This window comes from Rhinoraja longicauda, chromosome 40 (genome assembly GCF_053455715.1).
Source record: "Rhinoraja longicauda isolate Sanriku21f chromosome 40, sRhiLon1.1, whole genome shotgun sequence".
In the NCBI taxonomy this organism is placed as follows: Eukaryota; Metazoa; Chordata; class Chondrichthyes; order Rajiformes; family Arhynchobatidae; genus Rhinoraja; species Rhinoraja longicauda.
In genome coordinates this window covers 14,389,343-14,414,220 of record NC_135992.1, presented here as the reverse complement: position 1 = coordinate 14,414,220, position 24,878 = coordinate 14,389,343, and the positions used below count along the sequence as shown (strand labels likewise).

The window sequence follows — 24,878 nt, the reverse complement described above, 5'->3', positions numbered from 1 at the left end:
ACAATCACCAGTGAACACAATCGCCAGTGAACACAGTCGCCAGTGAACAATCACCAGTGAACACAATCGCCAGTGAACACAATCGCCAGTGAACACAGTCGCCAGTGAACACAGTCCCCAGTGAACACAGTCGCCAGTGAAAACAGTCACCAATGAACACAATCACCAGTGAACACAATCGCCAGTGAACACAATCACCAGTGAACACAATCGCCAGTGAACACAATCGCCAGTGAACACAGTCACCAATGAACACAGTCACCAGTGAACACAGTCGCCAGTGAACACAGTCACCAATGAACACAGTCACCAGTGAACACAATCGCCAGTGAACACAGTCACTAGTGAACACAATCGCCAGTGAACACAGTCGCCAGTGAACACAGTCACCAATGAACACAGTCGCCAGTGAACACAATCACTAGTGAACACAATCGCCAGTGAACACAATCGCCAGTGAACACAGTCGCCAGTGAACACAGTCACCAATGAACACAATCACTAGTGAACACAATCGCCAGTGAACAGTCACTAGTGAACACAATCGCCAGTAAACACAATCACCAGTGAAAACAATCACTAGTGAACACAATCACTAGTGAACACAATCGCCAGTGAACACAATCACCAGTGAAAACAATCACTAGTGAACACAGTCACTAGTGAACACAATCGCCAGTGAACATAAACGCCAGTGAACACAGTCACTAGTGAACACAGTCACCAGTGAACACAGTCGCCAGTGAACACAGTCGCTAGTGAACACAATCACCAGTGAACACAATCACCAGTGAACACAATCGCCAGTGAACACAATCGCCAGTGAACATGGTCGCCAGTGAACACAATCGCCAGTGAACACAGTCACTAGTGAACACAATCGCCAGTGAACACAGTCCCCAGTGAACACAGTCACCAATGAACACAGTCGCCAGTGAACACAATCACTAGTGAACACAATCGCCAGTGAACACAATCGCCAGTGAACACAGTCGCCAGTGAACACAGTCACCAATGAACACAATCACTAGTGAACACAATCGCCAGTGAACAGTCACTAGTGAACAGTCACTAGTGAACACAATCGCCAGTGAACACAATCACCAGTGAAAACAATCACTAGTGAACACAATCACTAGTGAACACAATCGCCAGTGAACACAATCACCAGTGAAAACAATCACTAGTGAACACAGTCACTAGTGAACACAATCGCCAGTGAACATAATCGCCAGTGAACACAGTCACTAGTGAACACAATCGCCAGTGAACACAGTCTCTAGTGAACACAGTCGCTAGTGAACACAATCGCCAGTGAACACAGTCACTAGTGAACACAGTCGCCAGTGAACACAGTCACTAGTGAACACAATCACCAGTGAACACAATCGCCAGTGAACACAATCACTAGTGAACACAGTCACCAGTGAACACAATCGCCAGTGAACACAGTCGCCAGTGAACACAATCACCAGTGAACACAATCGCCAGTGAACACAATCGCCAGTGAACACAGTCGCCAGTGAACACAATCACCAGTGAACACAATCGCCAGTGAACACAATCGCCAGTGAACACAATCGCCAGTGAACACAGTCACTAGTGAACACAGTTGCCAGTGAACACAGTCACTAGTGAACAGTCACTAATGAACACAGTCACCAGTGAACACATTCACTAGTGAACACAGTCACCAATGAACACAGTCGCCAGTGAACACAATCACTAGTGAACACAATCGCCAGTGAACACAATCGCCAGTGAACACAGTCGCCAGTGAACACAGTCACCAATGAACACAATCACTAGTGAACACAATCGCCAGTGAACAGTCACTAGTGAACACAATCGCCAGTGAACACAATCACCAGTGAAAACAATCAGTAGTGAACACAATCACTAGTGAACACAATCGCCAGTGAACACAATCACCAGTGAAAACAATCACTAGTGAACACAGTCACTAGTGAACACAATCGCCAGTGAACATAATCGCCAGTGAACACAGTCACTAGTGAACACAGTCACCAGTGAACACAGTCGCCAGTGAACACAGTCGCTAGTGAACACAATCACCAGTGAACACAACCACCGGTGAACACAATCGCCAGTGAACACAATCGCCAGTGAACACAGTCGCCAGTGAACACAATCGCCAGTGAACACAGTCACTAGTGAACACAATCGCCAGTGAACACAGTCCCCAGTGAACACAGTCACCAATGAACACAGTCGCCAGTGAACACAATCACTAGTGAACACAATCGCCAGTGAACACAATCGCCAGTGAACACAGTCGCCAGTGAACACAGTCACCAATGAACACAATCGCTAGTGAACACAATCGCCAGTGAACAGTCACTAGTGAACACAATTGCCAGTGAACACAATCACCAGTGAAAACAATCACTAGTGAACACAATCACTAGTGAACACAGTCACCAATGAACACAATCACTAGTGAACACAATCGCCAGTGAACAGTCACTAGTGAACACAATCGCCAGTGAACATAATCGCCAGTGAACACAGTCACTAGTGAACACAATCGCCAGTGAACAGTCACTAGTGAACACAGTCGCTAGTGAACACAATCGCCAGTGAACACAGTCACTAGTGAACACAGTCACCAGTGAACACAGTCACTAGTGAACACAATCACCAGTGAACACAATCGCCAGTGAACACAATCACTAGTGAACACAGTCGCTAGTGAACACAATCGCCAGTGAACACAGTCACTAGTGAACACAGTCGCCAGTGAACACAATCGCCAGTGAACACAGTCGCCAGTGAACACAATCACCAGTGAACACAATCGCCAGTGAACACAGTCGCCAGTGAACACAATCACCAGTGAACACAATCGCCAGTGAACACAATCGCCAGTGAACACAGTCGCCAGTGAACACAATCGCCAGTGAACACAGTCACTAGTGAACACAGTTGCTAATGAACACAGTCACTAGTGAACACAGTCACTAATGAACACAGTCACCAGTGAACACAGTCACTAATGAACACAGTCGCTAGTGAACACAGTCACTAGTGAACACAGTCACTAGTGATCACAGTCGCTAGTGAACACAGTCACCAGTGAACACAGTCACTAGTGAACACAGTTGCCAGTGAACACAGTCACTAGTGAACACAGTCACTAATGAACACATTCACCAGTGAACATAGTCACTAGTGAACACAGTCACCAGTGAACACAGTCACTAATGAACACAATCGCCAGTGAACACAGTCACTAGTGAACACAATTGCCAGTGAACACAGTCACTAGTGAACACAGTCACTAGTGAACACAATCGCCCGTGAACACAGTCACTAGTGAACACAGTCGCCAGTGAACACAGTCGCCAGTGAACACAATCACCAGTGAACACAGTCACTAGTGAACACAATCGCCAGTGAACACAGTCACTAGTGAACACAGTCACTAGTGAACACAATCGCCCGTGAACACAGTCACTAGTGAACACAGTCGCCAGTGAACACAGTCGCCAGTGAACACAATCACCAGTGAACACAGTCACTAATGAACACAGTCACTAATGAACACAGTCATTAGAGAACACAGTCGCTAGTGAACACAGTCGCTAGTGAACACAGTCGCTAATGAACACAGTCACTAGTGAACACAGTCGCTAGTGAACACAGACACCAGTGAACACAGTCACTAGTGAACAGTCACTAATGAACACAGTCACTAGTGAACACAGTCGCTAGTGAACACAGTCACCAGTGAACACAGTCACTAGTGAACACAGTCGCTAGTGAACACAGTCTCTAGTCAGCCATTGGTGGAGCGGGAGCACGTGGCCGCTGGCTGGGAGAGGTCACGTGGGGCGCGGGGCGGTGACGTCACCCTTTGTCCCGTATATGGGAGTGAGGAAGTTGGCAACCCTAGCAGGATGTGAAAGTGGGGTAACGCAGAACCAGTGTGAACGGGTGATCGATGGTCGGCGTGGACTCGATGGGCCGAAGGGCCTGTTTCCGTGCTGCATCTCTAAAACTGGGGAAAAAAAACATATTGTAAAGATGGTCAGAAAGTGAACGTGGATAAACGGTTTTTGGGGATATTACCTTTGAACAGGGTTTTCAAAATAATTGTGTCAAAGTCCTCCACTCCCTCTAGCTCAGCGTTGTAAACTGTCATCAAATGCTTCTTTTCAACAATCTTCTCCATCTACATATGGAATAAAATGATCGTAGGAATGAGTGTCATAGAGTGACACAGCTGGGAAACAGGCCCTTCTGCCCAACTTGCCCGCACCGGCCAACATGTCCCAGCTACACTAGTCCCACCTGCCTGAGCTTGGTCCATTCCCTCCAATATGTGGGTTAACGTATGATGACAAATGGTGTCCATATCTCTGTGTCTCACTCTCCCCTGACTCTCAGTCTGAAGAAGGGTCTCGTGGCAATGAATTCCACAGATTCGCCGCCCTCTGAGTGACTCCAGCATTCTGTGTCCATGTGCATGAGTGTGAACTGATTGTATTTATGTACAGTAGATCTGATCTATTTGGATATCGTGTAAAACAAAGGTTTTCATTGCCCCTCGGTACATGTGACATAAATAATAAAAACAAACCTAAACCTAAACTAGGTTTTGATCGGATTGAATTAGGTCTGAAGGAGGGTCTCGACCCGAAACGTCATCTATCCACATTCTCCACAGATGCTGCCTGACTCGCTGAGTTACCCCAGCACTCTGTGAAACGTCATCTATCCACATTCTCCACAGATGCTGCCTGACCCGCTGAGTTACCCCAGCACTCTGTGAAACGTCACCTATCCATGTTCTCCAGAGATGCTGCCTGACCCGCTGAGTTACCCCAGCACTCTGTGAAACGTCACCTATCCATGTTCTCCAGAGATGCTGCCTGACCCGCTGAGTTACCCCAGCACTCTGTGAAACGTCACCTATCCATGTTCTCCAGAGATGCTGCCTGACCCGCTGAGTTACCCCAGCACTCTGTGAAACGTCACCTATCCACATTCTCCACAGATGCTGCCTGACTCGCTGAGTTACCCCAGCACTCTGTGAAACGTCATCTATCCACATTCTCCACAGATGCTGCCTGACTCGCTGAGTTACCCCAGCACTCTGTGAAACGTCACCTATCCATGTTCTCCAGAGATGCTGCCTGACCCGCTGAGTTACTCCATGTCCCGTTGCCTATCCATAGAACTTTACTAACATAGAAACATAGAAAATAGGTGCAGGAGGAGGCCATTCGGCCCTTCGAGCCAGCGCCACCATTCATTGTGATCATGACTGATCATCCACAATCAGTAACCTGTGCCTGCCCTCTCCCCATATCCCTTGATTCCACTAGCCCCTAGAGTTCTAACTCTTTTTTAAATTTATCCATTGAATTGGCCTCCACTGCCCTCTGTGGCAGAGAATCCCACAACTCTCTGGGTGAAAAAGTTTCTTCTCACCTCAGTTTTAAATGGCCTCCCCTTTATTCTTAGACTGTGTGGCCCCTGGTTCTGGACACGCCCAACATTGGGAACATGTTTCCTGCATCTAGCTTGTCCAGTCCTTTTATAATTTTATATGGTTCTGTAAGATCCCCTCTCATTTTTCTAACCTCCAGTGAATACAAGCCCAGTCTTTCCAATCTTTCCTGGTATGACAGTCACTCTGTGATGTTTAGTGCATGGCCCAGTGTGTACAATGTTGTGTTCAGGGATGTATGGGGGGTTGGGCTCACCAGCGTGAGCAGGCTGGCCACATCCTCGGCCGCTGCGTGTTTCTGCAGCCACGCCTCCACGTGCTTCCTGGAGGTTTCCTCGGGGAAGGAGCCGGCAAGGGCCTCGGCCAGGATGTCCGCCATCCCTCCTGATCCCGACAGGACCAGCCACGGGATGTTGTTCTTGATGGCTCCGTAGATCCTCTACGCACAACAGGAGAGAGACCAGGGCAATGTTGGTGCCGCTGGCTGTTCACAGCAACCCCCCCCTAGAGGGCGCATCATCTCCCAATCTCCATCCAGGTGGCGCAGCGGGTAGAGCTGCTGCCTCACAGCGCCGGAGACCCGGGTTCGATCCCGACTACGGGCGCTGTCTGTGCGGAGTTTGTACGTTCTCCCCGTGACCTGCGTGGGTTTTCTCCGAGATCTTCACACTCCAAAAGGTTTGCAGATTATTTGCCTTGATAAACAAATGTTAAAAATTGTCCCTAGTGTGCGGGGACCGCTAGTCGGCACGGACTCGATGGGCTGAAGGGCCTGTTTCCGCGCCGTATCTCTAAAGTAAACCGTCGTCTATTCTACCTCACGCTGCCTCGGCAAGGCCAGCAGCATCATCAAGGACCAGTCTCACCCCGGCCACTCCCTCTTCTCCCCTCTCCCATCGGGCAAGAGGTACAGAAGTGTGGAAACGCACAGCTCCAGATTCAGGGACAGATTCTTCCCAGCTGACCGGAGAGCACGCAACTAAAGCTTTTCACTGTACCTCGGTACACGTGACAATAAAACTGAACTGAACTGAACTGAATCAGACTGACCCTCTTAAATAGGAGACTTTGTGACATTTTTAGTCATTCCATTAAAAGAAGCAGAAACAAATGCTGGAAGCACTCGGCGGGTCAGGCAGCATCCGCGGAAGGGAATCAGAGCTGAAGTTTCAAGATGAAAACCTTTCGGCCATAACTACACTTCATTAGGTAACATGAACTCGGTTTCTCTATCTACAGATGCTGAGTGTGTCTAACTTGGTTTGGGAACAGTCCTGCCTAGGGTTGCCAACTTCCTCACTCCCAAACACGGGACAAAGGGTGACGTCACCGCCCCGCGCCCCACGTGACCTCACCCAGCCAGCGGCCACGTGCTCCCGCTCCACCAATGGCGGCCGCCATTGGTGGAGCGGGGGCACGTGGCCGCTGGCTGGGTGAGGTCACGTGGGGCGTGGGGCGTGGGGCGGTGACGTCACCCTTTGTCCCTTATTTATTTGGGAGTGGGGAAGTTGGCAACCCTACTAATACGGGACAAGGGCGGTCCCGTTTGGGACAAACCAATTTAGCCCAAAATACGGGATGTCCCGGCTAATACGGGACAGTTGGCAACCCTAGCCCTGCCCAAGACAGCAAGAAATTGTAGAGAGTTGCAGGTGTAGCCCAGTCCTTCAAACAGATGTTGCCCAGGACATCGATGAGGATCCCACCCTTCCTTCGGTTAGTTTTAGTTTAGAGATACAGCACGGAAACAGGTCCTTCAGCCCACCGAGTCCACACCGACCAGCGATCCCCACACATTAACACTATCCTACACACACTGGGGCCAATTTCACATTTATACCGAGCCAATTAACCTGCAAATCCATGCGTCTTTGGAGTGTGGGAGGAAACCGAAGATCTCGGAGAAAACCCACGCAGGTCACGGGGAGAACGTGCAAACTCCGTACAGACGGCGCCCGTAGTCGGGATCGAAGCCGGGTCTCCGGCGCTGCGAGGCAGTAGTTCTACCCGCTGCGGCTCTTGAAAGGTTTCTCCACATGCACACACACACACACACACACGCACATACATGTAAGCGCACACACGCACATGTTCTTTGTCGGAGAGGAGGTCCCCGAATCGAGCCCCCGTTCATTTCCCTTTTATCGTCCCTCTTCCCCCCTCCCTCCCCTCCCTCCCCCCTCCCACCTTTCACCTTCCATCCCTGGAACTTGCCCCAAACACGACCTCCGCGCCCTCACCTCCAGCATGTTGGGCCCTCCTTGGATCAGCACGCACAACACCGGGATCTCAATGCTCCCTCTACCTGCGGAGGGACAGAGAGGGATGACAGATTCAGGGCGCAGGAGGGCGAGGGGTGGTGAACACACTGGTGCTGGCAATTACTGGGTGGTTTTGCAGATGGTTGTGAAAGATTGCAGCGGGTCCTTGGTCGGTTGGCCTTGTGGGCTGAGGAAAGGTTGATGGGATTTGTTGGTGGGGGCATGTGGGGGTGGGTGGGGATGGGGGGGTTGGGTGGGGGCATGCGTGCAGAGGGTACGGGGCATGTGGGGGTGGGTGAGGGTGGGGGTGGGGGGGTGTGGGGTGGGGGCATGCGGAGGTGGGTGGGGGTGGGGGTGCATGGGGGTGGGTGGGGGCAGGTAGGGGTGGGAGGGGGTGGGTGGGAGGGTGGGTGTGGGAGCGGGTGGGTGGGTGGGGGCGGGCGGGGGTGGGTGGGGGAGTGGGGTGGGTTTGTGAGCGGATGGGGGCGTGCATGCAGAGGGAGGGGGTGGGGGGGTGGGGGTGGGGGTGGGTGGGGGAGTGGGGCGGGTGTGTGAGCGGATGGGGGCGTGCATGCAGAGGGAGGGGGCGGGTGGGGTGTGTGGGGCGGGTGTGTGAGCGGGTGGGGTCAGGTGGGGTGGGGTGGGGTGGGTGGGTTAGGGGGTGGGGGTGGGTGGGGTTGGGTGGGGTGGGTGGGGTTGGGTGGGGTTGGGTGGGGTGGGTGAGGGAGTGGGGCGGGTGTGTGAGTGGATGGGGGCGTGCATGCAGAGGGAGGGGGTGGGGGGGTGGGGGTGGGTGGGGTTGGGCGGGGTTGGGTGGGGTGGGTGAGGGAGTGGGGCGGGTGTGTGAGTGGATGGGGGTGTGCATGCAGAGGGAGGGGGCGTGCCCTGCCAGCACGTACCGCCGATGCCCGTCCTGCGGGTGAGGATGTGCTGCTCGAGCCGGGCGTGGAACTGGGTCTCGCCGCCTGGCCGCTGGTTGGTGCCATCGTCAACCAGCAGGAACACCGAGTAGTTGTCGTCCAGCGCGTGCTGCGCCTCAGCCTCACTGCTCACCGTGTAACGCACCGGGAACGAACCCTGCAACACGGGCACACCGGGACATGTAGAGTACACACACACACACACACACACACACACACACACACACACACACACACACACACACACACACACACACACACACACACACACACACACACACTCACACTCACACACACACATGCACTCAATCACACTCACTCACACACACTCTCACACTCTCACACACTCTCACTCACACACTCTCACACACACACTCACACACACTTACTCACACACAAACAACCACACACACACACTTACACACACTCATACTCACACACACTCACACTCACACACACACACACTCACACACACACACAAACTCACACTCACTCACACATGCACTCAACCACACTCACTCACACTCACACACTCTAACACTCACACACTCACACTCGCACACTCACTCACAGAAACATCACACACACTCACTCACGCACACACACACTCACACACACTCACACACACACACACTCACACACACTCACTCACACACACTCACACACATACTCACTCACAGAAACATCACACACACTCACACACACACACACACACACTCACACACAAACTCACTCACTCACACATGCACTCAACCACACTCACTCACACTCACACACTCTAACACTCACACACTCACACTCACACACACACACTCACAGAAACATCACTCACACTCACACTCACACACTCACACTCACACTCACACTCACTCTCATTCACACACTCTCACCCACACGTACACGGGCACACGGTGAGTCTCACACGCTGAGCGCAGGTGCGCGTGGTGGGCTGGCGCGTTACCTTGGCGTTGATGAGCCGCTGCTTCTTGTAGACGAGTCCCCAGGGCGCGATGCCCATGGCGACCACCTTGGTGGCGGTGTGGGTGCTGGCCGTGGCGTGATCGCGCACCGCCTCGCCCACGTACTTGCCGATGCCCACCTGCAGCCCGCTCGTCATGATCCAGGCCCCTGCCACACACACAGACAGTCAGGGGGCAACAATGCATGGCGGCAAATCATGCAGTCACGTCGCATGCCACGGCGCATGCAGCGATGCGGAGCAAACAGCAGAGAGGGTGGGGGGATGTGGGGGCAGGTGGGGGTGGATGGGGTGGTGGGGGTGGGTGTGGGTGGGTGAGGGGGCAGCTCCATCAATATCACAAATACTTTTGGCACTAAAGTATAGTTCAGTTTAGAGATACAGCACGGAAACAGGCCCTTCGGCCCACCGAGTCCGTGCCGACCAGCGATCCCCGCACATTAACACTATCCTACACACACTAGGGACAATTTACACTTATACCAAGCCAATTAACCTACATACCTGTAGGCCTTTGGAGTGTGGGAGGAAACCGAAGATCTCAGAGAAAACCCACGCAGGTCACGGGGAGAACGTACAAACTCCGTACAGACGGCGCCCGTAGTCGGGATGGAACCCGGGTCTCCGGCGTCACGAGGCAGCAACTCTACTGCTGCACCACCCATAAAGTGCCATACAAGAAATTACTGGAAAATGTACTGTAACAACACCGTGGCACAACGGGTAGAGCCGCTGCCGAACAGCGCCAGAGAGCCGGGTTTGATCCTGACCACGGGTGCTGTCTGCGTGGAGTTTGCAAGTGCTCTCTGTGACTGCATGGATTACTGCAACAAGACATTGGATCAAGAAGACAGGTGGGTTTGTTGGCCGCAGTGTTATGGAGAATGATTAGTCTGATAGAGGCCTACAAAACTGAGAGTGAGGGATAAGATGGATGGGAAGAATCTTTCTTGGGACGTTCCTTTGGAAAGGAGATGAGGAGGAATTTCTTTGGTCAGAGGGTGGTGAATCCGTGGAATTCATTGCCACAGAAGGCTGTGGAGGTCAAGTCAGTGGCAGAGATAGATAGATTCTTGATCAGTGCGGGTGTCAGGGGTTATGGGGAGAAAGCAGGAGAATGGGGTTAGGAGGGAGAGATAGATCAGCCATGATTGAATGGCGGAGTAGACTTGATGGGCCAAATGGCCTAATTCTACTCCTCTCACTTATGACCTGATGGCCTCTGGGCTGGGCTAAAGGGGACACCATGGGGCAATTATAGATCCTGGAGTGAGCACTTGATGGGCCGAATGGCCTCAATTATCCCACTGTGAGCTTGATTGGGTGGCATTGCGCAATCTCACTGCGATCTCACCGCAATCGCACCACGATCTCACCGTGATCTCACCACGATCCCACCGCGATCTCACTGTAATCCCACGGTGATTCCATCATGATCTCACCGTGATCCCACCGTGATCTCACCGCGATCTCATCGTGATCTAACCGTGATCTCACTGTAATCCCACTGTGATCCCACCGTGATCTCACCGCGATCTCACGGCGATCCCACCATGACCCCACCGCGATCTCACCGAGATCCCACCGCGATCTCACTGTAATCCCACTGTGATCTCACCGTGATCCCACCACGATCTCACCGTGATCCCACCACGACCCCACCGCGATCTCACCGCGATCCCACCGTGATCCCACCATGATCCCACCACAATCCCACCGTGATCCCACCACGATCCCACCGCGATCCCACCGCGATCTCACCGGTGCTCTGTGCAGCTTTGACCAGTCCCTGCCGGAGGATGTCCTTCAGCCAAGCCTTCATCTTCAGGTTGGCATCTCCCCCTACCACGCTCACCACCAGGTTGGGTGGGGGGATACCCCACGACTGGGTGATCAGCCTGTAGACCACGGCAGGGTCCGTGTCCGACGACAGACGTACAAACTGTCAACAAACGGGCAGCAAGACAGTTTAGTTTACATTGAGTTTAATTAAGCGATACTGCGCGGAATCAGGCCCTTCGGCCCACCGGGTCCGCGCCGACCAGCGATCCCCGCGCACTAACACGATCCTACACACACTGAGGACAATTTTTACATTTACCAAGCCATTTATCCTGCAAACCTGCACGTCTTTGGAGTGTGGGAGGAAACTGAAGATCTCGGAGAAAACCCACGCGGGTCACGGGGAGAACGTGCAAACTCCGTACAGACAGCACCCGTAGTCAGGATGGAACCCGGGTCTCTGGCGCTGTGAGGCAGCAACTCTACCGCCGCGCCACCGCGTCGCCCAGTTTTAATTCATCAAATTTTATTCCTTCATGCCCCTCGTGGGATTTGAACTCACTCCTCCAGGCGACTATTCTGATCAGAGTGTGGCTGTGGCCCTCCCCTTAGCCACAGCAACGTGCTGTTGATGTTAGGCTGGTGAATCACACACACTTTCAGAGCGTGTCTGCACTGCTCCCAGGTCCCCAACCAGCCCGTACTAGTAACCCCTGTCAGAGCCGATGCTGGCTCTCAATCCACTCCCAGCTGCCCATTGACAGCAGGCCAGGCCAACTTTCACATCGGAAAGACAAGCACAAAATGCCGGAGTAACTCCAGCATTTAGGGTGGCGCGGCGGTAGAGTTGCTGCCTTGCAGCGAATGCAGCGCCGGAGACCCGGGTTCCATCCCAACTACGGGTGCTGTCTGTACAGAGTTTGCACGTTCTCCCCGTGACCTGCGTGGGTTTTCTCCGAGACTTTCGGTTTCCTCCCACACTCCAAAGACGTCCAGGTTTGTAGGTAAATTGGCTTGGTATCAATGTAAAAATTGTCCCTAGTGGATGGAGGATAGTGTTAGTGTGCGGGGATCGCTGGTCGGCGCGGACCCGGTGGGCCGAAAGGGCCTGTTTCTGCGCTGTATCTCTAAACTAAACTAAACTAAACTAAACTCAGCGGGTCAGGCAGCATCTCTGGAGAGAAGGGATGGGTGTGACGGTTCGGGTCGAGACCCGTCTTGATACTGAGAGTCAGGGGAGACAGAGGCTAGAGATAGGGAAGGGTAAGGTGTGAAAACGACAGATCGAAGCAAGCGATGCTCAAGGAAACGTACCATGGTTCGTTGTTAACCGAGTGGAAAGTGATAATGAGGAAACATCTCGGGAATTAAACACCAACATTTAGCGCCCACTGCTAATTGCCTTTGAACTGTTGAGTTTAGTTTAGTTTATAGACAATAGACAATAGGTGCAGGAGGAGACCATTCGGCCCTTCGAGCCAGCACCACCATTCAATGTGATCATGGCTGATCATTCTCAATCAGTACCCCGTTCCTGCCTTCTCCCCATACCCCCTGACTCCGCTATCCTTAAGAGCTCTATCTAGCTCTCTCTTGAATGCATTCAGAGAATTGGCCTCCACTGCCTTCTGAGGCAGTGAATTCCACAGATTTACAACTCTCTGACTGAAAAAGTTTTTCCTCATCTCTATTTCTAAATGGCCTACCCCTTATTCTTAAACTGTGGCCCCTGGTTCTGGACTCCCCCAACATTGGGAACAGGTTTCCTGCCTCAAACATGTCCAACCCCTTAATAATCTTATATGTTTCGATAAGATCCTTAATAATCTGATATGTTTCGATAAGGTGATTAGTTTAGCGATACAGCATGGAAACAGGCCCTTGGATGTACGGGTACATGGGTAGGACAGGTTTGGAGGGATATGGACCAAGCGCAGGCAGGTGGGACTAGTGTAGATGGGACATGTTGGCCGGCGTGGGCAAGTTGGGCCGAAGGGCCTGTTTCCATGCTGTATGGTTCTATGACACTATAACTTCACAGTGACATCGAGCTGCAGCAGCACAGAATCAGGCCCTTCGGCCCACCTTGTCCACGCTGACCAAGTGTCCACTTCTATAGCTTCCTCTGGCAGCTCGTTCCAGATACGGACTGCCGGCAGGAGAATGGGGTTGGGAGGGAGAGATAGAGCAGTCATGATTGAATGTAGCAGTAGACGTGATGGGCCGAACGGCCTAATTATGTGGAAAAGTTGCCCCTGAAGTCCATCTTAAATCTCTCCCCTCTCACCTTAAGCATGTGCCCTCTCGTCTGGGAATCATCTGCCCTGCAGTCTGTGATACATTTAGGGTTGCCAACTTCCTCGCAAAATACGGGATGTCCCGTCTAATACGGGACAGTTGTCAACCCTCGTGATAAGGCACACCCCCCACATAAGGCAGTGAAAGGCCTGGATGGAGCGGATGTGAAGAGGATGTTTCCACTAGTGGGAGAGTCTAGGACCAGAGGGCACAGCCTCAGAATTAAAGGACGTTCCTTTAGGAAGGAGATGAGGAGGAATTTCTTTAGTCAGAGAGCGGTGAATCTGTGGGATTCTTTGCCACAGAAGGCTGTGGAGGCCACAAGTCAGTGGATATTTTTAAGGCAGTCTGAAGAAGGGTCTCGACCCGAAACGTCACCCATTCCTTCTCTCCCGAGATGCTACCTGACCCGCTGAGTTACTCCAGCATTTTGTGAATAAGGCAGAGATGGATAGATTCTTGATTAGTGCGGGTGTCAGGGGTTACGGGGAGAAGGCAGGAGAATGGGGTTAGGAGGGAGAGGTAGAGCAGTCATGATTGAATGGCGGAGTAAACGTGACGGGCCGAACGGCTTAATTCTGTTCCTCTCACTCATGTGGGAGGCATGACGTTCCTACCTTTCCATGTCTCCGGCCTTTCCCGAAGAACTCCACGTCCCCGAAGGCGTCTGTTGGCTCCTCGGTCGTGTGCTCGGCGGTGTTCCATCGGCTCACCATCGCGGCCCCAAAGTTGTCCTCCATCGCGACCGAGCGGTGGTGCTCCCGGGCATAGCCGCACTGGCACAGCTGGTGCTGGCTGGGCGGGGAGGCGGGTTAGCTGGGCACGGCAGCGGGGAGCAAGGCAGTGGGCAATGGTGGGGGAGGGAGACAGAGAGGGGGGGGAGAGAGGGAGAGAGGGAGAGAGGGGAGAGGAGAGAGGCAGAGAGTGGGGGAGAGAGAGGGAGAGAGGGAGCGAGGGGGAGAAGGAGATGGAGAGGGAGAGAAAGAGAGAGACAGAGTGGGGGAGAGAGGGAGCGAGGGGAGAGGAGAGAGGTTGAGAGTGGGGGAGAGAGGGAGCGAGGGGGAGAGGGAGATAGAGAGGGAGAGGGAGAGGAGAGAGACAGAGAGTGGGGGAGAGAGGGAGAGAGGGAGAGAGGGGGGAGAGGGGAGGGGGGAGAGGGGGAGAGAGGGAGAGGGGGAGAGAGAGAGAGAGGGAGAGAGACAGAGGGGGAGAAAGAGGGAGAGAATGATAGAGAGACAGACGTGTCCTTTACCTCTGGGTGGTCGTGTCTTCAAGGAAGGTAGAGCATGTTTTCTTCTTAATCACCTTGGGGATCCAGCTCTGGTGGATGGGAACGCACCAGTATCAGTGGAGTTAGAGGTGGACGGCACGGAAACAGGCCCTTCGGCCCACTCTGCCCGTGCCGGCCAAGTTGCCACCCCACGTTGGCAGGTCGCATTTGCCTGCATTTGGTCCGTAGGTTCATAAGTGCGGCATTGCGGTAGAGTTGCCGCCTTACACCAAATACAGCGCCAGCGACCCGGGTTCGATACCAACCACTGGTACTGTCTGTACGGAGTTTGTACGTTCTCCCCGTGACCTGCGTGGGTTTTCTCCTAGATCTTCGGTTTCCTCCCACACTCCAAAGACGTGCAGGTTTGTAGGTTAATTGGCTGGTATAGGTGTAAAAACTGTCCCTAGTGTGTGTAGGATAGTATTAATGTGTGGGGATCACTGGTCAGTGCAGACTCGGTGGGCCGAAGGGCATGTTTCCGCGCTGCATCTCTTTAAAACAAACTAAAAACTAAAAAATACAAGGCAGACAAAGAAACTGCAGATGCTGGTTTACAACAAAAAAAAACAAAGTGCTGGAGTAACTCAGCGGGTCAGGCAGCATCTGTGGAGAACATGGATAGGTGACGTTTCACAGAGTGCTGGAGTAACTCAGCGGGTCAGGCAGCATCTGTGGAGAACATGGATAGGTGACGTTTCACAGAGTGCTGGAGTAACTCAGCGGGTCAGGCAGCATCTCTGGAGAACATGGATAGGTGGTGTTTCAGGTTCAGAGGAAGGGTGAAAGAAGTGTAGGAAAATAACTGCAGATGCTGGTACAAATCGAAGGTATCACAAAATGCTGGAGTAACTCAGCAGGTCATATCATATCATATCATATATATACAGCCGGAAACAGGCCTTTTCGGCCCTCCAAGTCCGTGCCGCCCAGCGATCCCCGTACATTAACACTATCCTACACCCACTAGGGACAATTTTTTACATTAACCCAGCCAATTAACCTACAAACCTGTACGTCTTTGGAGTGTGGGAGGAAACCGAAGATCTCGGAGAAAACCCACGCAGGTCACGGGGAGAACGTACAAACTCCTTACAGTGCAGCACCCGTAGTCAGGATCGAACCTGAGTCTCCGGCGCTTCGGGTCCAGACCCTTCCTCAGACTGAAGAAGGGTCTCGACCCAAAGTGTCACCCATTCCCTCTCTCCTAGATGCTGCCTGACCTGCTGAGTTACTCCAGCATTTTGTGATACCTTCAAGGGTCAAAGAAGGGTCTCTTCAGAAAGAAGGGACCTTTCATCAGAAGACCTGACCAGGAACGTCACCTATCCATGTTCTCCACAGATGCTGCCTGACCTGCTGAGTTACTCCAGCACTCTGTGTACATTAACATCTAGAGAGCATGAGTTTAGCTGTAAGAACAATTTGTATTTAACAAGGAACTGCAGGTGCTGCTTTACAAAAAAAGACACAAAGTGTTGGAGTAACTCAGTGGGTAAAGCATGATCTCTGGAGAACATGGATAGGGTGACGTTTCGGGAGTCTAAAGAAAGGTCCCGACCTGAAATGATAGTTAGATTCTTGATTAGTGCAGATGTCAGGGGTGATGGGGAGAAGGCAGGAAAATGGGTTCAGGAGGGAGAGATAGATCAGATCATGATTGAATGGCGGAGTAGACTTGATGGGCCGAATGGCCTAATTCTACTCCTATTCCTTGCGACCTTATGAAACGTCACCTATCCATGTTCTCCAGAGATGCCAGACACAAAAAGCTGGAGTAACTCAGCGGCCCAGGCAGCATCTCTGGAGAGAAGGAACGGGTGACGTTTCGGGTCGAGACCCTTCCCCAGAGATGCTGCCTGACCCACTGAGTTACTCCGGCACTTTGTGCTGTTTTTATTGAGCACTCTTTGGTCTCGGTAGCAAGGTCCACGGCGTGGATGGTGTGAACGAGGAAGGGAGGGAGCAGAGAGGTATTGAGGCGGCCCCTGTAAACGTGAGTCATTGTGACTGATTAGGGTCCAGCCCTTCCAACGTGGACGAGGTTTAAGGAGGGTGGGGGGGGGGGGGGGGGGGTGGTGGCCTGAGAGCAAACACAAAGCAGGGTGTCAACACTGACAAATCAAAGCTCGCTTGCAAACAAAGTCATAAATAGATATCCTACGCAAACAACCGCTCCAACAATCCACAGAGCGCGCAGCGTGCCTGTGAAAGTTCACGGGCTTCTACGTTGTCGGGGGTTACGGGGGGAAGGCAGGACAATGGGGTTGGGAGGGAGAGATAGATCAGCCATGATTCAATGGTGGAGTAGACCTAGTGGGCCGGGCGGCATAATTCTGCTCCTATCACTTCTGAATCTCCGACCAGGGGCCGCCAACTTCCTCGCTCCCAAATACGGCCGCCATTGGTGGAGCGGGAGCACGTGGCCGCTGGCTGGGTGAGGTCACGTGGGGCGTGGGGCGGTGACGTCACCCTTTGTCCCGTATTTGGGAGTGAGGAAGTTGGCGACCCTACTAATACGGGACAAGGGCGGTCTCGTACGGAACAAACTAATTTGGCCCAGAATACGGGATGTCCCGGATAATACGGGACAGTTGGCAACCCTACCTCTGACTTGAGTCACAGCCTAGGGGCCCTTCCGCTGCTGGACATTGGGGGGGGGGGAAGTGTGTGTTGGGGACGCCCCTCAAACAAGGGAAGGGATATCACGCAGAAATAATGAACTGCAGATGCCGACTTACACGAAAGGAAACAAAGTGTTGGAGTATCTTAGCGGGTCAGGCAACACCTCTGGAGGACATGGACAGGTGACATTTCAGTTCAGGACCACTCTACAGAAGGGATATCACCACTTGTGGGCCACATGAGGGGGCAAGGGTGTATTTTAGTTTGGATTAGTTCAACGATACCGTGTGGAAACAGGGCCTTTGGTCCACAGAGTCCACGCCGACCATTCATCACTCATCCACTGGTTCTCTGTTATTCCAATTTAGAGACAATTCACACAGGGCCAATTAACCTACAAACCCACGCGTCTTTGAGATGTGGGAGGAGTCCTCAGCACCCGGAGGAAACCCACGCGGTCAGAAAAACTCTCGAGAACCAAAGATCAACTCGAGAACCAGAGAACATAGGTTTAAGGTGAGGGGGGAAAGATTTAATAGGAACCCGAGGGGTAACTTTTTTACACAGAGGGTGGTGGGTGTATAGAACGAGCTGCCGGAGGAGGGAGTTGAGGCAGGGACTATCGCAACGTTTAAGCAATGTTAGACCAGTACATGGACAGGACAGGTTTGGAGGGATATGGACCAAACGCGGGCAGGTGGGACTAGTGTAACTGGGGCAAGTTGGGCCGAAGGGCCTGTTTCCACACTGTGTAAAAGTTCAATGAAAGTTAAAAAAATTGCTTAAAATCCATTTTCCTCTTAATGCAAAACATCGCAAAGAGAAAAACACTTTCTACCGGGAGATGAAAAAGGAAAGAATAAGGATGTACGCTAGAACGAGTGCAGAGTTAGATGTACGAGGATGTTGCGGGCCTGAGCTACAGGGAGAGGTTGAGCAGGCTGGGACTCTATTCCTTGGAGCGCTGGAGGATGAGGGGTGATCTTATAGAGGCGTACAAAATCATGAGGGGAACTGATAGGATGAACGTATCCAGAGAAGTGGAATCAAGAACTAAAGGATACAGTTTTATGGTGAGAGGGATAAATGTAATATGAGCCTGAGGGGCAACATTTCCACACAGAGGGTGGCGGAGGTGGCGCAGCGGTAGAGTTGCTGCCTTACAGCGAATGCAGCGCCGGAGACCCGGGTTCGATCCCGACTAGGGGTGCTGTCTGTACGGAGTTTGTACGTTCTCCCCGTGACCAGCGTGGGGTTTCTCAGAACACTTAGGTTTCTTCCCGCACTCCAAAGACGTACAGGTATGTGGGTTAATTGGCTTGGTAAATGTAAACGTTTTACCCTAGTGGGTGTTGGATAATTTTTACCCTAGTCATTATAGGATAGTGTTAGTGTGCGGGGATCGCTGGTCGGCGCGGACCCGGTGGGCCAAAAGGGCCTGTTTCCGCGCTGTATCTCTAAACTAATTGAGGCAGGTACAAAGCTACATTTAAAAGACATTCATATCCTTCGATTCCCTGCATATATAAGCCTCTTACAGCCTGTCAGTAGCATGTCTACTGAAGCAGATACAATAACAATATTTAGTTGAATTTAGTACAGAGATACGTCACGGCAACAGGCCCTTCGGCCCACCGTGTCCGTGCCGACCAGCGATCCCCGTTGTCCAGCACTATCCTACACACGCTAGGGGAAATTTACAATTTTTACCAAAGCCATATTGATCTACAAACCTGTACGTCTTTGGAGTGTGGGAGGAAACCGGAGCACCCGGAGAAAACCCACGTGGTCACGGGGAGAACGTACAAACTCCATACAGTCAGCAAACACACCATAGTCAGGATTGAACCCGGGTCTCTGGCACTGTAAGGCAGCAACTCTACCGCTGCGCCACCGTTGTAAAAGACTCTAGGACAGGTACATGGATAGGAAAAGTTTAGAGAGATATGGACCAAGCGTAGGCAAGTGGGACAAGCGTAGATGGGACATGAAAGCGTCGGGCCGGAGAGCCTGTTTCCGCGCTGTCTGACTCTCTGAAATCTTTATTAGAGAACTGCAGGCAGAATGAAGTGCTTGTCTGGTTAGATTTCAGGCATTTTGTCGCCTGTTGTCTGATCAGACCAGACCGGGCTGCAGAACGTGTGGAGGCAGAGCCTGCATTCCTGGCTTTCAGGGGGATGGTGGGGACTGTACCTGGTCTCTCTGCAGCTTGGTCACCATCGTTCCCGGCAGGTCCTGACCCAGCGACGTTCTGTCCCCACTTCCTAATTCTTGGGCGAGGAGAGGCTGCAGCTGGCCAGGGAAGGCAGCGGGGGCGTGTGCTACCTGTGCAGGTAAGGCACGCGCCACACCTGGGCTGGGTTACAACCTGTCCCAGCCCCACAAGGTAGGCTGCCTGCCTGGCTGAAAGGTTTGCGTGAGCAGAGACAGCAGGTAGCTGGACACAGAGCGCTGGAGTAACTCAGAGGGTCAGGCAGCATGTGTAGGAAGGAACTGCAGATGCTGCTTTACACCGAAGATAGACACAAAGTGCTGGAGTAACTCAGCGGGTCAGGCAGGGTGTGTAGGAAGGAACTGCAGATGCTGCTTTGTGGTTGAGTGGAGTTTTCTTTTGCCCTATGCCCTCGGTGAAAGAGTTTACAGTTTACAGTCTAGTTTATTGTCTCGTGTACAGTGAAACGCTTTTGTTGCGTGCTAACCAGTCAACAGAAAGACTAAACATGATTACAATCGAGCCGTTTACAGTGTACAGATACAGGATAAAGGGAATAATGTTTAGTGCAAGGTAAAGCCAGCAACGTCCAGTCAAGGATAGTCCGAGGGTCTCCAATGAGGTAGACAGTAGTTCAGCACTGCTCTCTGGTTGTGGTGGGATGGTTCAGTTGCCTGATAACAGCTGGGAAGAAACTCTCCCTGAATCTGGAGGTGTGCGTTTTCACACTTCTGTACCTCTTGCCCGATGGGAGAGGGGAGGAGAGGGAGTGACCGGGGTTCCAGCACTTGTTAGAAGAGGTCATGAGTTTGGGAGGTACTGTAGAAGTAACCAAATCATGTAACAGGGCGGCACGGTGGCGCTGCGGTCGAGTTGATGCCTCACAGCACCAGAGGCCCGGGTTTGATCCTGATTATGTGTGCTGTCTGAACGGAGTTTGCATGTTCTCCCTGTGACCGTGTTGGTTTTCTCCGGGTGCTCCGGTTTCCTCCCACATCCCTAAAACATGCGGGTTTGTAGGTTAATTGGCCCTCTGTAAATTGCCGCTTAGTGTATAGGGAGTGGATGAGAAAGTGGGATAGCATAGAACTAGTGTGAATGGGTGATCGTTGATCGGCGTAGACTCAGTGGGCCGAAGGGCCTGTTTCCATGCTGTGTCCGTATACTAGACTATACTGAACATTGAGTGCAGAAACAAGGAACCACAGAGGCTGGAGTCTTGAGCAAAAAGCACAGAGTGCTGGAGGAACTCAGCCGGTCAGGCAGCATCCCTGGAGAACATGGATAGGTGACATAGACATAGAAAATAGGTGCAGGAGGAGGCCATTTGGCCCTTTGAGCCAGCACCGCCATTCATTGTGACATTTCACAGAATGCTGGAGTAACTGAACGGGTCAGGCAGCATCTCTGGAGAACATGGATAGGTGACATTTTGGGTCGGTATTGAAGAAGGATTGAAGAAGCTCAATTTTGAGTATCATAGCAAAGGGTCTGAATACTTATGTTAATGTGATATTTCAGTTGTTTCTTTTTAATTACTTTGCAAAAATATCTAAACACCTGTTTTTGCTTTGTAATTATGGGGTGTTGTGTGTACATTGATGATTAAAAAAAAATAGTTGGATCCATTTTAAAGTAATGCTGTAAGGTGGCAAGGTGTGGAAAAAGTGAAGGGGTCTGAATACTTTCTGAATGCACTGTATAACGTCTACAGCTCTGCCCTCATCAACCTTTTTGGTCACATCTTCAAAAAACTCAATCAGATCCGTGAGACATGATCTCCCATGTACAAAACCACGCAGACTATCCCTAACCAGCCATTGTCCATGTAAATGCACATATATCTTATCCCTTGGAATATTCTCCAGTAACCTTCTGACCAAAGATGTTAGGCTCACAGATGAAGGAGGATCTAGGGGCTAGTGGAATCAAGGGATATGGGGAGAAGGCAGGCACGGGGTATTGATTGGGGACGATCAGCCATGATCACAATGAATGGCGGTGCTGGCTCGTAGGGCCGAATGGCCTCCTCCTGCACCTATTTTCTATGTTTCTACGTTTCTAAGGGTCTCGGCCCGAAGCATCACCTGTGCATGTTCTACAGAGATGCTGCCTGAGCCGCTGAGTTGCTCCAGCACTCTGTGTATTTAGACTGCGAGTTGAGAAGGAGAATGGGGTGAGGAGGGAGAGGTAGGTCAGCCGTGGTTGAATGGCGGAGTAGAGACTTGATGGGCCGAATGGCCTTATTCTGTTAAGGTGAAGAGTGAGCAGGTCCCAGTGGTCTTCTCTTGCCCGCGATAATTTTGGAACTTGTTGTTTTGACCCCCCCCAGCGTTGACAAAGACCCTGCACGAGGGTCATCAAACACGACACGGGCAGCGGAACCTGTGAGCTCGGCAAATCGCGGCACTCTGGAAATAACCGGGCGTGAAGAGTCGCCAGACCCGCGATGCCGTCCAATCACGGAGGGGATGGTGTCAGCCCGTTGGCATGTGGAATTCCTCAGGCTCACGAAGGCTGGGGCTCAGGTTTCTATGTCCCAGCAATTTCCCATCTGCAAGAAGACCGCAGTTTGGAAATCTATACACACACACACCAAAATATAAAGCACAGCACCACATCAGCACATTGGAACAGTGCAGCCACCACCATTGGACCTCCGCGAGGGTGGATTATAGGACTGATTAGTTGCTAATTTATTTATTAATAGGTTGCTCTTTTCACGGTGTTTCAGGGAAGCCAGTTTGATAAAGGGTGCAGGGTGGAACTGCAGATGCTGGTTTGAACCGAAGGCAGACACAAAATGCCGGAGTAACTCAGCGGGACAGGCAGCTTCTCTGGAGAGAGGGAATGGGCGACGTTTCGGGTCGAGACCCTTCTTCAGACTGGTTAGGGATAAGGGAAATGAGAGATACAGACGGTGATGTGGAGAGATAAAGAACAATGAATGAAAGATACGCAAAAAAGTAACGATGATAAAGGAAACAAGTCAAGTCAAGTCAAGTCAAGTCTACTTTATTTGTCCCATACACATACAAGATGTGCAGTGAAATGAAAGTGACAACGCCTGCGGATTGTGCAAAAACTACAAAACACAATAGATTTTTTTTTTTAAAAGACACAACACAAAAAAATTAATTAATACAGTAAATTAGTCCCTGGTGATATGAGAGTTAACAGTCCTGATGGCCTGTGGGAAGAAACTCCGTCTCATCCTCTCTGTTTTCACAGCGTGACAGCGGAGGCGTTTGCCTGACCGTAGCAGCTGGAACAGTCCGTTGCTGGGGTGGTAGGGGTCCCCCATAATGTTGCTGGCTCTGGATCTGCACCTCCTGATGTATAGGCCCTGCAGGGGGGCGTGTGTAGTTCCCATGGTGCGTTCAGCCGAACAGCCGTTGTTAGCTGTTTGTTGGGTAAAAACGAGAAGCTGGTGTGACTTGGGTGAGGGAGGGATGGAGGGGGAGGGAATGCCGGGGTTATTTGAAGTGAGAGAAATCAATGTTCATACCACTGGGCTGTCAGCTGCCCAAGCGAAATATGAGGTGCTGTTCCTCCAATTTGCGTTTAGCCTCACTCTGACACTGGAGTAGACCCAGGACAGAAAGGTCAGTGTGGGAATGGGATCGAGAATTAAAGTGTTTGGCAACCGGGAGATCAGGTAGGTTCAGGCGGACTGAGCGAAGGTGTTTAGTGAAACGATCGCCCAGTCTGCGTTTGGTCTCGCCGATGTATAAGAGTCCGCATCTGGAACACTTTGAGCCAGTAGATGAGGTCGGAGGAGGTGCAAGGGAACCTCTGCCTCACCTGAAGGGACTGGCAGGGTCTCTTGTCCCCCACATCGATGCGCTGAGCGGGTAGCTTCCCCTTTGCTCCACCTATTGAACTTAAGCTTGTGTAGGGAGGAACTGCAGATGCCGGTTTACACCGAAGATAGTTGGAGTAACTCAGCGGGTCAGGTGGCATCTCTGGAGAACAGGAATAGATGACGTTTCAACTGAAGTCTGAAGAAGGGTCTCGACCCGAAACTTCACCGTTTCCGTTTCTCCAGAGATGCTGCCTGACCTGCTGAGTTCATGAGGTCATGTGACAGAGGCAGAACTTGGCCATTCGGCCCATCAAGTCTAGACCATTCAATCATGGCTGATCTATCTCTCCCTCCTAACCCCATTCTCCTGCCTTCTCCCCATAACCTCTGACACCCGCACTAATCGAGAATCTATCACTGCCTTAAAAATATCCACTGACTTGGCCTCCACAGCCGTCTGTGGCAAAGAATTCCACAGATTCACCGCCCTCTGAGTGACTCCAGCATTCTGTGTCCATATATATGAGTGTGAACTGATTGTATTTATGTACAGTAGATGTGATCTATTTGGATATCGTGCAAAACAAAGGTTTTCATTGTACCTCGGTACACGTGACAATAATATTAGGTTTAGATCAGATTGAATTAGGTCTAAAGAAGGGTCTCGACCCGAAACGTCACCTTTCCATGTTCTCCAGAGATGCTGCCTGACCCGCTGAGTTACTCCAGCACTCTGTGAAACGTCACCTTTCCATGTTCTCCAGAGATGCTGCCTGACCCGCTGAGTTACTCCAGCACTCTGTGAAACGTCACCTTTCCATGTTCTCCAGAGATGCTGCCTGACCCGCTGAGTTATCCCAGCACTTTGTGTCTATGTTGCATGTTTTCTGGAAGCAGGGATCACGTTAGTCTGAACATCCACCAGTCCCAAGCTACTCACAGTGCAGGCTTCTAAAATGACAGAAACGCAGAAACATAGAAAATTGGTGTCGGCCATTCGGCCCTTCAAGCCAACACCGCCATTCAATATGACATTGGCTGATCATTCTCAATCAGTACCCCGTTCCTGCCTTCTCCCCATACCCCCTGACTCCGCTATCCTTAAGAGCTCTATCTAGCTCTCTCTTGAATGCATTCAGAGAATTGGCCTCCACTGCCTTCTGAGGCAGAGAATTCCACAGATTCACTACTCTCTGACTGATAAAGGTTTTCCTCATCTCAGTTCTAAATGGCCTACCCCTTATTCTTAA

At 51.7% G+C, this 24,878-nt stretch overlaps 1 protein-coding gene across 1 annotated transcript in view; it reads right to left on the bottom strand.

The window, feature by feature from the left end:
- The window catches only part of LOC144611621 (transient receptor potential cation channel subfamily M member 5-like), a 44,601-nt gene extending 24,770 nt beyond the window's left edge, over positions 1–19,831 (bottom strand). The window contains exons 1-9 of the mRNA XM_078430840.1: positions 19,805–19,831; positions 14,969–15,036; positions 14,334–14,511; positions 11,398–11,578; positions 9,619–9,785; positions 8,637–8,814; positions 7,717–7,781; positions 5,733–5,915; positions 4,093–4,195 (exon numbers count right to left, since the gene is read on the bottom strand). Coding sequence (XP_078286966.1) covers positions 4,093–4,195; positions 5,733–5,915; positions 7,717–7,781; positions 8,637–8,814; positions 9,619–9,785; positions 11,398–11,578; positions 14,334–14,511; positions 14,969–15,036; positions 19,805–19,831 — 1,150 coding nt within the window. The remainder of the gene's footprint in view (positions 1–4,092; positions 4,196–5,732; positions 5,916–7,716; positions 7,782–8,636; positions 8,815–9,618; positions 9,786–11,397; positions 11,579–14,333; positions 14,512–14,968; positions 15,037–19,804) is intronic.
- Positions 19,832–24,878: the final 5,047 nt, after the last annotated feature.